Genomic DNA, 14,445 nt, shown 5'->3' with positions numbered 1-14,445 from the left:
TCCAGTCTGAAACACTTACTAATAATACCATTGGCTCTAAGGAAAAAAAAACAGAGCATCTAAAGAATCACCATTCCAAAACAAACAAAATGACTAAATATTTTTATATTTATTCATTTTTAACAAATTTAAATTACGATGTCTTGTAAAATTACATTGACTCGTCAAAAAAATCTAGTACAGATCTAGTGCATAATTATTCTCCATCGTATTTTCACGGAAACGTACGAACGTGTCTTGCTATTTCAGTTAGCCTTGGTACAGAAAGTACTGAGGTTGACTGAAGTAGCATGACAAATACGAACGTTTCAGAGAAAATACGATGGAAAACCATTATGTACTACATCTATAACTCCTTATTTCTTGATATGTCACACATGTAAAGACGAGATTGGTCGATCTGCAGATTGGAACAAGTACACATTAGAGGAGGTGCAGGTCGCGTTTGAGAGCTATTCCGAATGGTGGTGGGTCTACCTCATGGAGGAGGAGTGGCCAGTTATCGTGGCCGACATGGTGGAGAAGGGACACTTTGCTACAAGTGAGCCGAGAGCGACTGTGTACATACTGTTACGACAATTTATTTAAAGTAGTAACATTACACTTTTGTTCATATTTTCTACTCAGAGTCACTCTTTCGATCTTAATGGGAGAAAAAAAATGTCCCAAGATTTTACCATTTTTCATAGGCTTGCTAATGGAAAGATCGAAAAACGTAAGTAAATTTTGGCACACTTTTTTTTCTCCTATTAGGATCGAAAGGGCTCGTGATTATGAGTAGAAACAACTTAAAAATCCAAAAAAAGTGTAGTGTGTAACTTTAAGTAAAATAGCCTTGTTACGGACAATTTATTTTTTCTCTTGGCCTCAGCACAGTCAATGTTAGATTTATTTTAAACCCCCTTCGACAAGGCGGATCTATATTGTGGAATGGATTTTCGGCTGAACGTTTTAAATAATTTAGAATGCTCTGTTTTTTTTTTTTCATTGTTTTTGCTTTCGGTATTTATTTCAGACAGGACTTGTTTCAGACTAGATATTTTTCAAATTAGATGCTATTCAAACTGGATATTTCTCTCATTGGACGACTTTAATTTAGACTAGTGTTGAGTCGCTCACTCGCGAGGCACCTCATTTGTACCACTCATTTTGTTAATTTGTCGCAGTACTTCATACCGCAAAAATGTCTTACTTCACTCCTCTATTCATTTTACTCATTTACTCGCGCGCATCACAAACACCTCTTGCCACACAAATCATTCACACACTTCAAATTTCAAAAAACTCTTATCCTTTCAAATTCACTCGCGAACCTCAAAAACTCATACACTCCTCACAACTTGCAAAAGAGTCCCTGGATGGCACGAGGTGCTCGCCTGCTCGCCGACATTCAAAACTCAAAATGTCTCAAATGAAGAAACGAGTAATGGCCCACACTGTCAACTGCCGAACTACAAACCTTATTGCAACGACAAAAGGTCCACCGAGAAATGCGTTGAGTTTGTACCACTCACTGCCTCTCTGTGACATGAATACCTCAAAAATCCTTTCAAAATGAAACAATGAATTAGAAATACCCAAAGAGGGAGTGAGACAGACCGCGCCGTACTTCAATATCGCCTCGCGTCACCACCGAAAAAACGTTAAGGCGCGGTGTGTAGTAAAATGCGCTTTTTTGTCACCATATTTACAGACTTTTACAAGGATTTCATGCATTATTTTCTAGTATGTATAACTTCAGTCCTTGAACTATGTTATTGCTTGTCAGAAACACGACGGCTCATTATTTTCTCGATAGAATCTTAAGTTGAAAACATGCCTAACACTGTCTTTATTTCCTTATGTTAGAAGTACTACGACGAAAATGTATATGAAACTTACTTCAGTCGATAGCTTTTAAGTAAATCTTCATTATTGCTTGTCCTTTTATCGATACGTTAATTTTTTCATTCATCATTTGATGAATTCAACATTTTGCCTACTAAATTACACCCTACGCGGCAATACCTTGCGCCCATTCCTCACGCCAGTACGCCCGTGACCACTGTCAGCGTCGGACCTATGCTAGTTTAGCGGACGTTTCATAAAATGGGTAATCACAATATAAATATGCAAATATGTTATACAGACAATGTTTTTCAACATACTTACGAAGAAAAGCAAAATAATTCTTAAATACAGTGACATTTCAGACATTCGTCCGTCATATTGCCATTTTATAACAAGTTGGGCAGCAAAGGCACACACCCATCTAACCAATCCGGAATTCAGTCACGATTGATAAATTGTGTAAACATATTTTAAAAGGCTATAAAATTAATCAGATTGAATAATTTTTAAACATAGATATACAGGATTCAAATATGTGGGAGTGTTTAGTGTATGGTGGAAACCATTTCAACACTTTTAGTTTCCGAGATACCTACATGCGTTTTTGTGGAAGTGGTCGAAAAATGGCTATAATGGTTTTGTGTTTAATTGGATTAGGTATTTACATTCTAAGGAAAATAAGTGTAAGTACAATTCTGCCACCTTAAGGAAAAAAACCATAAGTGACAATTTTTGCGAAATTGAGTTATTGACACCCTCGAAATCAGGAAGAAAAATGTGATTTTTATATCTAGCAGTTATTTCTTTAGGAGCTACAGGTTGAAGTTAACAAAGAGACAATAAAATACGAATTAAGAAAACGTCGTTTTTTCGTAATTGTTCATCATAAATCATTTTTTGTGTTTAGAATAAGCAAACTGAGCGACCTGCTCATGAAACATAAAAAAACGGTCAAGAGCATGTCGGGCCATGATCAGTATGGGTTCCGCATTTACCCGTACGTCAAAATAGTCTGATTGAGTGATTGCAAAACCAGGGGTGCGAAACTCCTGACTTCGGTCAAGCTCGGCTCCGCTCGGCCCAGCATTGCTCCGAGCAATTATTAGGGTTGGCACCACTTGACTTCCTTTTGCGTGCACGACCACAGATAAGATAATCACTTGATTTTTACAACCCTAAATAGCCGAAAGGGATAGTGCCATATATTACAAAGGGACAGCATGATTCGACCCTGAACCGCTGTCAAACTTCGTTTTTGTAGGAAGTTTCCTTTCTGTACGGTAGTACTATTAATTATTCTGTGGCAAAACCCAAAAACGGCTGGAGCGTTCAGGTTTGCTATATTTTTCCTTGAAAGTGTACTAAGCACTTTCACGATTTTTTCATATTTTTTGGATATATGGTTAAAAAGTTAGGGGAACTAGATAAGAGGGGAAAACACTTTTTTTCTTTCAGATCGATTATTTCTGTACCTTCACCCCCCTCCCCCCTACACCCTCAGCACACCCGCTAAGTATGGTTATCTGGACACCACAAGGTATAACTGTGCCAATTTTCAAAATTATACGAATTATTTCCGCAGATTTTTTGTTATTTTCTTGAGCTATTAACTAACTCGAATGTCGAAGTAGAAGTGTTTTTTGTCAAAATAATCTTTAAAATGCTTAACTTTTACTCGTCAATTCAAAATTGAGAAAAATAGTAGGTAAGTAATTACAGTTAGAGTTATAATTCTTTTTTGTGAAGATAGCTAATTTTATCTACTTATTGGAGCTATGCATAACTCAATAGTCGCACAAATTATCTTAACTTTGCTAGTATTCTTCCTTATTTTAACTACCTACTTGCCCGAAATTGACTGCTAGAGTTAGACCATGTCTGCAACGATTTTGGTAGCATAGGCAGTGCAAGTGTTATTCATAATTTCATAGAAGTTTGACGTTTAAAATAACACTTGCATTGCGTGTCCAATCAAAATCGTTGCAGACTTTTCTTGGTACTATTTTTTGTCTCATATTAATTTGGTATCATTTGATTAGATTCTCAGTTTGTCGCGGTATACACTCATATTGTATATAATTAATAATTATTTACACTCACCGTCTTACCTACCATTTTTAACTAATTTCATTAAGAACTCATCAAAATTCGAATTTGCTAATAAATCTTGTTCAATATTAAATGCCGGAAAAAATCCCGGAACTGACAATTCAGAATACCGATGTCGTCAGAATAAGGACGTAGACGTCCTGCGCGGGAATGGTGCGGTGCGCCGCGCGGGGCGCCCGCCTGCCCGTTCTACCACGCGTCTGCTTCACCCCCTTGAAAACGTAAAACTCGAGTATAAGAGCGCCTTAAAAATTAAACACGAAAGACAACAAGCGTAAGCGCTGCAAGCTTTCATACATCTTAAGCCTTTTTGATCCTAACTTACTTGTCAAAATGGCGCGAGGAATCAGTCACCAAAAGGAAGTTCGACGTGTTGCTTCTCTGTTGCACTTGTAAATTCGTACGTAAGTGTGACAGAGAGGCAACATGACGAACATGGATCGCGGTACGCACTCTGTATACCAGACAGGCATTTACGAAGCTTGCTTAGAAACAGTAATCCTTTAGTGACTAAAATATTATTGAAATAAATTACTGTAGCGTACACAATATATGATCATTTCAATAAGTTTCAAGTTTATTAAATAAAAAGTAAGTATAATTTGCATAGGTAAAATAAACATGTAGATGTAAATTATAACGATTTGAATTTGCAATACTTTTTATTAACATTATTTGTAAACGTTTATGATTTTGACATATTTATATTTATTTTGTTCGTACGTCGTCGTAGCTAATTTTAATTCTCTAATACCTAATACCTAGTGATAATTCTTATAATTATACCAAAATAACAAAATATGGACATCGTTTTCGCCATTAAATTTACCCGCGGATCTTCCTTGGTGCCTTTTGCATGAAAAAATGAAATGTAAATGTAGCCGGCGGCGGCCGGCGCGAATGGTGCTTTGTTTAATATCATATTGATGATATTACTGTTAAATTATCTGAGGTGGTAAGTTTGTCACTTCTATATAAGTAATAATGACTAGTGAAAATATTGAATTTGTTCTCCTTACTTTGTTAAAAATGTGGTAGTTTTATGGTTAATAGGTACAAGACTTATGAAATATATCACTACATATTATGAAACAAAGTCCCCCGCCGCGTCTGTCTGTATGTGTGTTTGTTTGTATGTTCGCGATAAACTCAAAAACGACTGGACGGATTTTCATGCGGTTTTCACCTATCAATAGAGTGATTCTTCAGGAAGGTTTAGGTGTATGTATAATTTGCTAACCCGTGCGAAGCCGGAGCGGGTCGCTCTCGCTAGTGATTATTATACTTATAATTATATCAAGTAGCAAGGAGGAGGACTAAACAATCTAACAATAAAAAAGAGCTAAATTAGAACAAGTTTCATAAAAGCAGCAAATTAAGTTACTATGTGGGATCTTTCTCCTATAAGTTATATTCTTAACCTCCAGAATTGCACTCCTTAATTATTATTATTTATTTATTTATAAAGGAAGTGATGAATACATAAATATGTATATACATTAAATATTTTTGTCACCATTGGCCCGTTGGATTAATAGAATAGTCGACGCTGAAAATATGCTAGTACCTCACCTCATTTGAAGTAAGACATTGTAACACCTCATTTTAGAAAATGAGGTACTCATACAAACTCATTTTAAATTGATGTCCTACCCATCACTAATTTAGACGATAGTGAATGGAAAGCCATATCAAATTCAAAGACAAATTCTATAGCCCTTCGACCGCCAAAGGCTCCGAACAACTGCAACTAACTGGCGCGTGCATTCCGACAAGGTTCACGATGACGGGCCGCACACGATAGACGCGGCATTCAAAGGGTTAAAAAACCGACACATTATCTAGATGACTTGTGATGATGCAGAAAAGATCCCTTTGGGTCGAAGGGCCCCCGAAAACAATAAGATAAGATAAGATCTAGATGACTTTATACTAGGCCAGCGACACACAAGTGTTACTTAGCATTATAGTGTTGCAACGGGGGGGCTTTGTTTGACATAAAGTTTTAAGTCATAATATCATTAGTCCTAAAACTGAAACCGTTACCTTCAGTTATATGGCAATCCTGAAAAGGTACGCATTTCTGAACCAAACAAATTATGACTAACGAAAATGCGGACAAACAATACATTATGACTTAAAACTTTTTGGGAATCAATAGATCAACTCGAATCAACTCGTTGTAACTCGAAGATGTGGTAGACAAAAAATGGACTCACTTAAGTCTCACTGCCGCGCCGCGCGCCGGGCACATGTGACCGATTTTAGAATCTTAAATAAAAACCCGGCGTTCAATGTGTTTAAGTCAAGAACGATCTCGATTGCATGAATCATTATTTTAATTTTATTATCTTTATCTGTGATTTATTTCAATCATTGTCGCATGTCGTGTTTGCCTATGCATATGATTGTAATCGTAGGCAAAGGGATAATAATATGCGTAATGTTTAGCGAAATCTTTTAATTTTGACACCAACATAATATCCATCAATATATCTATATCTCCACCTTCACCACTTAGGGCCACTTGCACCATATTTAATTACACAAACGGGTCTACCGCGATATAATTGCATTGTTTTTACCTTTAATTCCGACGTTCCACTCCACCATCCACTTGCACCATCCCACTAACCCGAGGTTAAGCGGTTAAACCGTTAACCTAGTGTCAAATTGTACTGGTAACCATGGTAACTCCAGGTTTAACCGGTTAACCCCGGGTTAATGGGATGGTGCTTAGATGGTTGGCAGTCCGCAACTGTGCGTTTCTCCATAAACTTCCTGCCTCGCACAGCTAAACTGTGGAATGAACTGTCGCTTGCGGTATTTCCGGACCGATACCTTCAAACATTGGAATGTGTACAACTGTACACCCATCTTTAATCCGGCGACGGACTTGCAACCCCTGTGGTGTTGTCGTTGGGCCGTCGTAATGGCGATATTCGATCAAGCGATTCGTGTACACGTTTGCCTCCTATATCATAAAAAAAAACCGGACAAGTGCGAGTCGGACTCGCCCACCGAGGGTTCCGTACTTTTTAGTATTTGTTGTTATAGCGGCAACAGAAATACATCATCTGTGAAAATTTCAACTGCCTAGCTATCACGTTTCATGAGATACAGCCTGGTGACAGACGGTCGGACGGACGGACAGCGGAGTCTTAGTAATAGGGTCCCGTTTTTACCCTTTGGGTATGGAACCCTAAAAAGTAGATGATGCTATGCGTCGCCATTGGTTCTGTGGTAACTGGCTTGTCCACCGTAAGTGGTTGAGAGCGCCATCTGTTACTTCTGTCAACATTTCTGCATTAAGAATTTGCATTACTTACGCGTGTTAACATTTTTTCTTTGTTTATTATTTTCTTCTACGAAACTTCAGTGACAATGTTATAAATGTTATAATACGGTGTACCATTGAGCTGATCTCATTATGATCACATTAAGTTTGAGCTCGTTAGAATAATCCCAACTAAAACATAAATGTGAAATGAGAGCCAAGTTCAATATTAAGAATATGTGTCGTTGTTGACTCGCTGACAAAAGAATTGAGATCTATATGGGTGCCAAGTTCTGTGTTGTGTAGAAAATCCTGAAATTATAAAGGATTTGACTTGGCTAGTTTTTACCAACAAACCAAATTTTAGAAAAGTAGCCTATTATACGTAAAAACTAGCCAAGACAACTTCTTTATAATTTCAGGATTTTCTACACAACACAGAACTTGGCACCCATATAGATCTCAATTCTTTTGTCAGCGAGTCAACAACGACACATATTCTTAATATTGAACTTGGCTCTCATTTCACATTTATGTTTTTGTTGGGATATCATTACTTTTTGTACAGAAATTACTATAGTAGGTATTCATCATAAAAGCAGTTTGCCTAAGCTGAAAAGGAGACCCTAGCTAACCTGCGGTCAATTGTTAAAAAGTTTCAGTTTTCACATTTTTTTCTTTTTTATACGCCTAATAGTCTAGCTTCATGCCAAATATCAAGTTTCTAAGTAATCTAGAAGTGGGTTAGGTTTTTGGTTTTTAAGTATTACCTAATTAATTTTTTTACATGTAAATATCAATAATTTCCAGTTTTCAGATTTTTCCCTCTATATAAACCTAATAGTCTACCTTGATGCCAAATATCAAGTTTCTAAGTCATCTAGAAGTGGGTTAGGTTTTTGGTCTATAAGTATTAATTATTTTTTTTCCATCGAATTATCAATAATTTCCAGTTTTCAGATTTTTCCCTATATATACACCTAATAGTCTACTTTGATGCCAAATATCAAGTTTCTAAGTGATCTTGAAGAGGGGTTAGGTTTTTGGTCTATAAGTATTATTATTTTTTTCCATCGAAATATCAATAATTTCCAGTTTTCAGATTTTTCCCTCTATATACACCTAATAGTCTACCCTGATGCCAAATATCAAGTTTCTAAGTCATCTAGAAGTGGGTTAGGTTTTTGGTCTATAAGTATTAATTCTTTTTTTTCCATCGAAATATCAATAATTTCCATTTTTCAGATTTTTTCCTCTATATACACCTAATAGTATACCTTGATGTCAAATATCAAGTTTCTAAGTGATCTAGAAGTGGGTTAGATTTTTGGTCTATAAGTATTAATTATTATTTTTTCCATCTAAATCTCAGTTATTTCCAGTTTTCAGATTTTTCCCTCTATATACACCTAATAGTCTACCTTGATGCCAAATATCAAGTTTCTAAGTCATCTAGAAGTGGGTTAGGTTTTTGGTGTATAAGTATTAATTCTTTTTTTTTTCCATCGAAATATCAATAATTTCCATTTTTCAGATTTTCCCTCTATATACACCTAATAGTCTACCTTGATGCCAAATATCAAGTTTCTAAGTGATCTAGAAGTGGGTTAGATTTTTGGTCTATAAGTATTAATTATTATTTTTTCCATCTAAATCTCAATAATTTCCAGTTTTCAGATTTTTCCCTCTATGTACACCTAATAGTCTACCTTGATGCCTAATATCAAGTTTCTAAGTGATCTAGAAGTGGGTTAGGTTTTTGGTCTAAAACTATTAATTATTTTTTTTCCCTCGAAATATCAATAATTTCCAGTTTTCAGATTTTTTCCTCTATATACATCTAATAGTCTACCTTGGTGCCAAATATCAAGTTTCTAAGTGATCTAGAATTGGGTTAGGTTTTTGGTCTATAAATATTAATAATTTTTTTTCCATCGAAATATCAATAATTTCCACATTTCAGATTTTTCCCTCTATATACACCTAATAGTCTACCTTGATGCCAAATTTCAAGTTTCTAGGTCATCTGGAAGTGGGTTAGGTTTATGATCTATATGTCAGTCAGTCACAAAAATGCCGGTTTTTAATCGTTAATTTATCAGTAACTGTTTGAGCTACGTTTATGAAATTTTGTATTTTGGACAAGCTAAGGGGCTTGAATACATGTGCCAAATTTCATTAGTGTAGGTTAAGTAGGTTTCAAGTTGTGAAGGGGTCAAAAGTAGCTCGAAATAGTTCGTGTAATATTACACACGGTTGCTGCGTCGCCAGTTCCTTTTTCTTTGAACTTGGCTGGACACGCTACCGCGTGTCTAGATTTCGAAAAGAAAATTATTTTTTAAATTTCAAAGATAAGTACCACTAAACGACATAAAATCATAAGTAGATAAATTTTTTGGTACTATTAAGCATCACTTGCACCTTCCCACTGACCCGGTGTTAACCGGTTAAACCGTACTGTTAACCATGGTAACTCCAGGTTAACCGGTTAACCCTGGGTTAATGAATGGTGCAAGTGGCCCTAAGAGTTTTTGTTATGACATTCAGCGCTAAAACGTCACTAACGCTATTAGGACTCAGACTGGCCGTAGTCCAAAACAGATACATTCAAGTCATCATCATTCATTAATTGAGCCAATTTTATCGAGACACGCGAACTACCGCTCGCTTCGCCCGTCATCGAGCGACTTGATCAACATGTACCTATAATCTTGAATGAATCTGTTTTGAATGCCGCCGTTCGCTTGCGTCCAGTCCGCGGCCTAGCAAGAGATCTCACATTTTCCTGTCAAGCGCTAGGAATGGACGCAACTGCCGCAATCGCTAGAGTTGTCATTATTCCGGTTTTAACAATACATGTTTTTTAATTAGCTCTAGCGTGGTCGGAGCTGCAGGCGCTGGCTGATGAGCGCGGCGCCAAACTCCAGCAGTCCCTGGCCTACCAGCAGTTCCTCGCCAAGGTCGACGAGGAGGAAGCCTGGATCAGGTGACTAACTATCGACAAACCTTTTTCCGGTTGCTTGTGGTATGCATGCGCAGACCTTCAGGGTACTAAAGCGGAAGCGTGTGCGTAGACGATACACGAGCTAATTGTAATATACAGATACTTATGAGAGACGGCACACTGCTTGCTTATACCCATTATATTAAAATGACAGTCATTTGCCCCATTTTGACCAATTGATCTGTCATTTTAGTATCTGGTATATAAAACGCAGCTTAGATCGCGTAAACTCACGTGTAATAAAATGACTACATTATTCTTGAAATTCTATACTTTTAGTGAATTATTATTTTTATTAAACGATGGCATATATCACACTGTCGCTTGGCTTTTAGCGAGAAGCAGCAGCTGGTCGTCGTCGGAGACTGCGGCGACAGCATGGCCGCCGTCCAAGGCCTCCTCAAGAAGCACGAGGCCCTCGAGGCCGAGCTTGCCTCGCGAGGCGAACGCGTGCGCGACCTCGCCGCTGAGGGCGAGCGCCTGCTCGCCGCCGGCAACTTGCACTCTGACGCTTTGCAGCACCGCATCCGCGCGCTCCAGGTAAGACAAGACTAGGAGCGATAACTTGAAACTGTCGCTGTGCAAGGTCTTTAAGGACGGGGCTCTCGAAGCCTCACGGGGTAAATAAGTGCGGGATATTGGAGACATCAAATTTTTGGATTAAACTGCTGAAAGAAATGAGATACTACATTCTACAATATTTTTTTTGGCCACAATAATTTTCACCTCGTTAATTAATTCGTTTGTACAGACTTTTTCAGCGTTCTCCTCTTTTCCAGTGAGAAAATGGTTTTAATTCGAGTGAAATACAATTTTATTTAACCTTTACCTGTATAAATAACCTTTTCCAATTCCACTCAGGCCAAACTGGAGAAGCTGACCAGCCTAGCCGCGCGGCGCAAGGCCGCGCTGGTCGACAACTCGGCGTACCTGCAGCTGCTGTGGAAGGCGGACGTGGTGGAGTCGTGGATCGCGGACAAGGAGACCCACGTGCGCTCGGACGAGTTCGGCCGCGACCTGTCCACCGTGCAGACGCTGCTCACCAAGCAGGACACGTTCGATGCCGGTGAGCCGACCCAGACACACATACAGTTATAAATAATCCATCAACGTGGGTTCAAACCTCGGTTGTGGTGTAAATAGCTTTATCATGCGAAAAGCAAAAGAGTGGAATTCACTTCCTGAAATCTATTCCCAGTCCCCTATAACTTGGGTCTTCTTAAATCAAGAGTGAAAATACATCTTTTGGGTAAGCATGTTCCGTCCTGGACTGCATCGGCACTTACTATCAGGTGAGATTGAGGCCTTACCTTTTTCCAGTAAAAAAAATCTATCTGGAAACTGACAAAAATATCGGTCAGGATCATCTTTTTTGCTTTTATTTTTAGAATGATTTTTCCTGCTCTATACAGCACCTCCGTTGATTTGAACACCACACACATATATGAAAGGTTAAGTGTAAAAAGGAAACAGACAAACATAGTTACATTCGCATTTGAAAATAAGAATATTAGTACGGTCTTTTAACATGAATTGTCATCCACAGGCCTCGCCGCCTTCGAGCACGAGGGTATCCAAAACATCACATCCCTGAAAGAGCAACTGGTAGCCGCCAACCACGAACAGACCCCGGCCATCGTGAAGCGGCACGCGGACGTGATCTCGCGCTGGCAGCAGCTGCTCGCCGACTCAGCCGCCAGGAAGCAGCGTCTGCTCGAGCTGCAGGACCAGTTCCGGCAGATCGAGGAGCTCTACCTCACGTTCGCGAAGAAGGTAACGTCACCAGCACATGGCGTTTTGACCGCGAAACATGTCAACTGACGCACGACAGGTGTAAGACTCCTTTAGTGTCTTGGGTTTATGAAGCGTAACTTTTTACACTACTACGAAAAAATTCATTATTTTTAAGCGTTTTATGCAAACGGGTCAATTTTCAAATAGGCATTTTTTGCTGTCCCACGGCTAAAACTCGAAGTCCATAGGACTAAAAGACTGGGTATGTATATATTTTCATTCAGTGTATTATAAGCTTTAAAAATAATGCACAACTGTACCTAAAATATTATTTGTTCCTGACAAAATTGTATTTGAAGTTCCAAAAACGGCGAAATTTGCCGTTTTTCGCGTGTCCCAGTGGCGGCATCGCGCAATAAAAAAAATCATAACTTTGGATGTAGGCAACGTATTATAAACAACTTTGTATTTCTATAAAGAGCATTTACTAGAGAATTGATTTAACCCGTGGAGCGCCCTAAACAGACACGTGTGCTGGTAACTAGTATAGGAGTTCCATACTACGGTAATTCTGGGGCGCTCCAGGGGTTAATCATATTGATAAATTAATGCGTTATTTAATAAAACAAGGGAAGCCTTTTTATCGCTGTCCCGCGCGGCACCTGTTTTGTTATGACTTAAATATACCCCCTATAATCTTTTTTGTCTATTTAATAACGGTTAGATTAAATTTACAACGCAATAGTGCGGTTAGTTGGGCATCGATTGACATCAAATGTAGACCCGGAAACAGTTTGATATATTTAAAAACAGATAAAAATCTCTTTCGATATATTTTGGTACGACTACAATGACATTTGTATGGACGCTTAATACGTTGGTACATAGTTGGAATAAAAATGTTTATTTTATAATAATAGTTGCAAACATAGTGTTAAAATATATAGTAAAATAAATAAGTGAATCGGTTGTATTGTGTAGGAAATATCGCTAAAAAATATTATTGGCGACATGTCGCGACATTTGTATGGCGACATTTATACGGCTATTTTGACCGTATAAATGTCGATTGTGGCATACAAATGTCGACATAGTGCCATACAGATGTCGAAAAAACACCCTCTTCAAAAATTTACCCAAACATATGTGTTCCACTATGGCATCTATAGGCGAGTGATAAATATGTATTTTTACAAAAAAATACCTTACGAACGTTTTGCTTGTGTATCGTCAATAGCAAAACAAACCTTTAACATATAGTTCCACATTAAATTGTTTAAAGTAATAGATTCCTAATATTTCGCTAACCACACATGTATTTGACAGGCGTCGGCGTTCAACTCTTGGTTCGAGAACGCCGAGGAGGACCTGACGGACCCGGTGCGCTGCAACTCCATCGAGGAGATCCGCGCGCTGCGCGACGCCCACGCGCAGTTCCAGGCAAGTAGCACAACATCAACCTTCGTAGATACCGACAAGGTTCACGATAACGCCGCACACGTTAAGCGTGGCGTTCAAACGGTTAAAACGCTACGTCAACATCATATTTTCACACGAATTTGATGTTAATGACGGCACTTCTATTCTCTCTTGCTTAGTTGAGATTACACAGTCCAAAAATATTTTTTTTTAAGAAATCATTCAATTGCACAGGCGTCACTGTCATCCGCCCAAAGTGACTTCGAAGCCCTGGCCGCGCTCGACGAGCAGATAAAGTCGTTCAACGTCGGGGCCAACCCCTACACCTGGTTCACCATGGAGGCCTTGGAGGAGACCTGGCGCAATCTGCGCAAGATCATAGGTCAGTCGTACATGAATATACCTAGATTTTTTTTCTAGCAAGAACGCAAATTACTCTACTTCATGCTGCACAGTCCTGCTTACTTACTTCTCTGAGCCTTATATTAATTACAAGCTTTTAATTAACTTGCAATGTACCTATGTAACTACGGGTCAAATTTTGCGAGTCGTATTTAATTTTGTCCCACTTCCCGACTTCTAATGAAGTTGAAAATTTGCATACATAATACATATGTAAGTCGAGTGCAATATTATGGTACCATCAAGCTGATCTGATGATGGAGACAGGAGGTGGCCATATTAGGAACACTGATAAAACAAACACCTAATTGTGTTTGGGGTTTTTAGAATGGTCTCGATGATTCAGTTGCCTGTGGAAAGAAAAGTACAGTCAGCGATAAAAGCTTGTACCAAAAATGAAATGTTTGCCAAAAACTTATTGTATGGTTGACTTGCAGCCGAGCGCGACATCGAACTCACAAAGGAGGCCCAACGCCAGGAGGAGAACGACAAGCTCCGCAAGGAGTTCGCGAAGCACGCCAACGCGTTCCACCAGTGGCTCACCGAGACCCGGTCAGTATCTACTCCAGTCCCGTCGTATCCAGGGAGAAACAGGGACCCGTCCACCCTTTCCCAGAAAAAAGCCTTTAAATGGCTTAGTCGTTTATCGAATAGCTATAGATTAGGAAGG

At 38.6% G+C, this 14,445-nt stretch overlaps 1 protein-coding gene across 1 annotated transcript in view; it reads left to right on the top strand.

Annotated features, from left to right (window-relative positions):
* LOC134804624 (spectrin alpha chain) overlaps positions 1 to 14,445 on the top strand; it is a 131,182-nt gene that overhangs the window by 37,282 nt on the left and 79,455 nt on the right. Inside the window, exons 35-41 of the mRNA XM_063777734.1 lie at positions 10,088 to 10,202; positions 10,556 to 10,760; positions 11,082 to 11,286; positions 11,767 to 11,993; positions 13,281 to 13,394; positions 13,608 to 13,755; positions 14,213 to 14,327. Coding sequence (XP_063633804.1) covers positions 10,088 to 10,202; positions 10,556 to 10,760; positions 11,082 to 11,286; positions 11,767 to 11,993; positions 13,281 to 13,394; positions 13,608 to 13,755; positions 14,213 to 14,327 — 1,129 coding nt within the window. The remainder of the gene's footprint in view (positions 1 to 10,087; positions 10,203 to 10,555; positions 10,761 to 11,081; positions 11,287 to 11,766; positions 11,994 to 13,280; positions 13,395 to 13,607; positions 13,756 to 14,212; positions 14,328 to 14,445) is intronic.

The sequence above is a fragment of the Cydia splendana genome, chromosome Z, assembly GCF_910591565.1.
Source record: "Cydia splendana chromosome Z, ilCydSple1.2, whole genome shotgun sequence".
Classification (NCBI taxonomy): domain Eukaryota; kingdom Metazoa; phylum Arthropoda; class Insecta; order Lepidoptera; family Tortricidae; genus Cydia; species Cydia splendana.
This window is presented reverse-complemented; position numbering and strand designations above follow the sequence as displayed.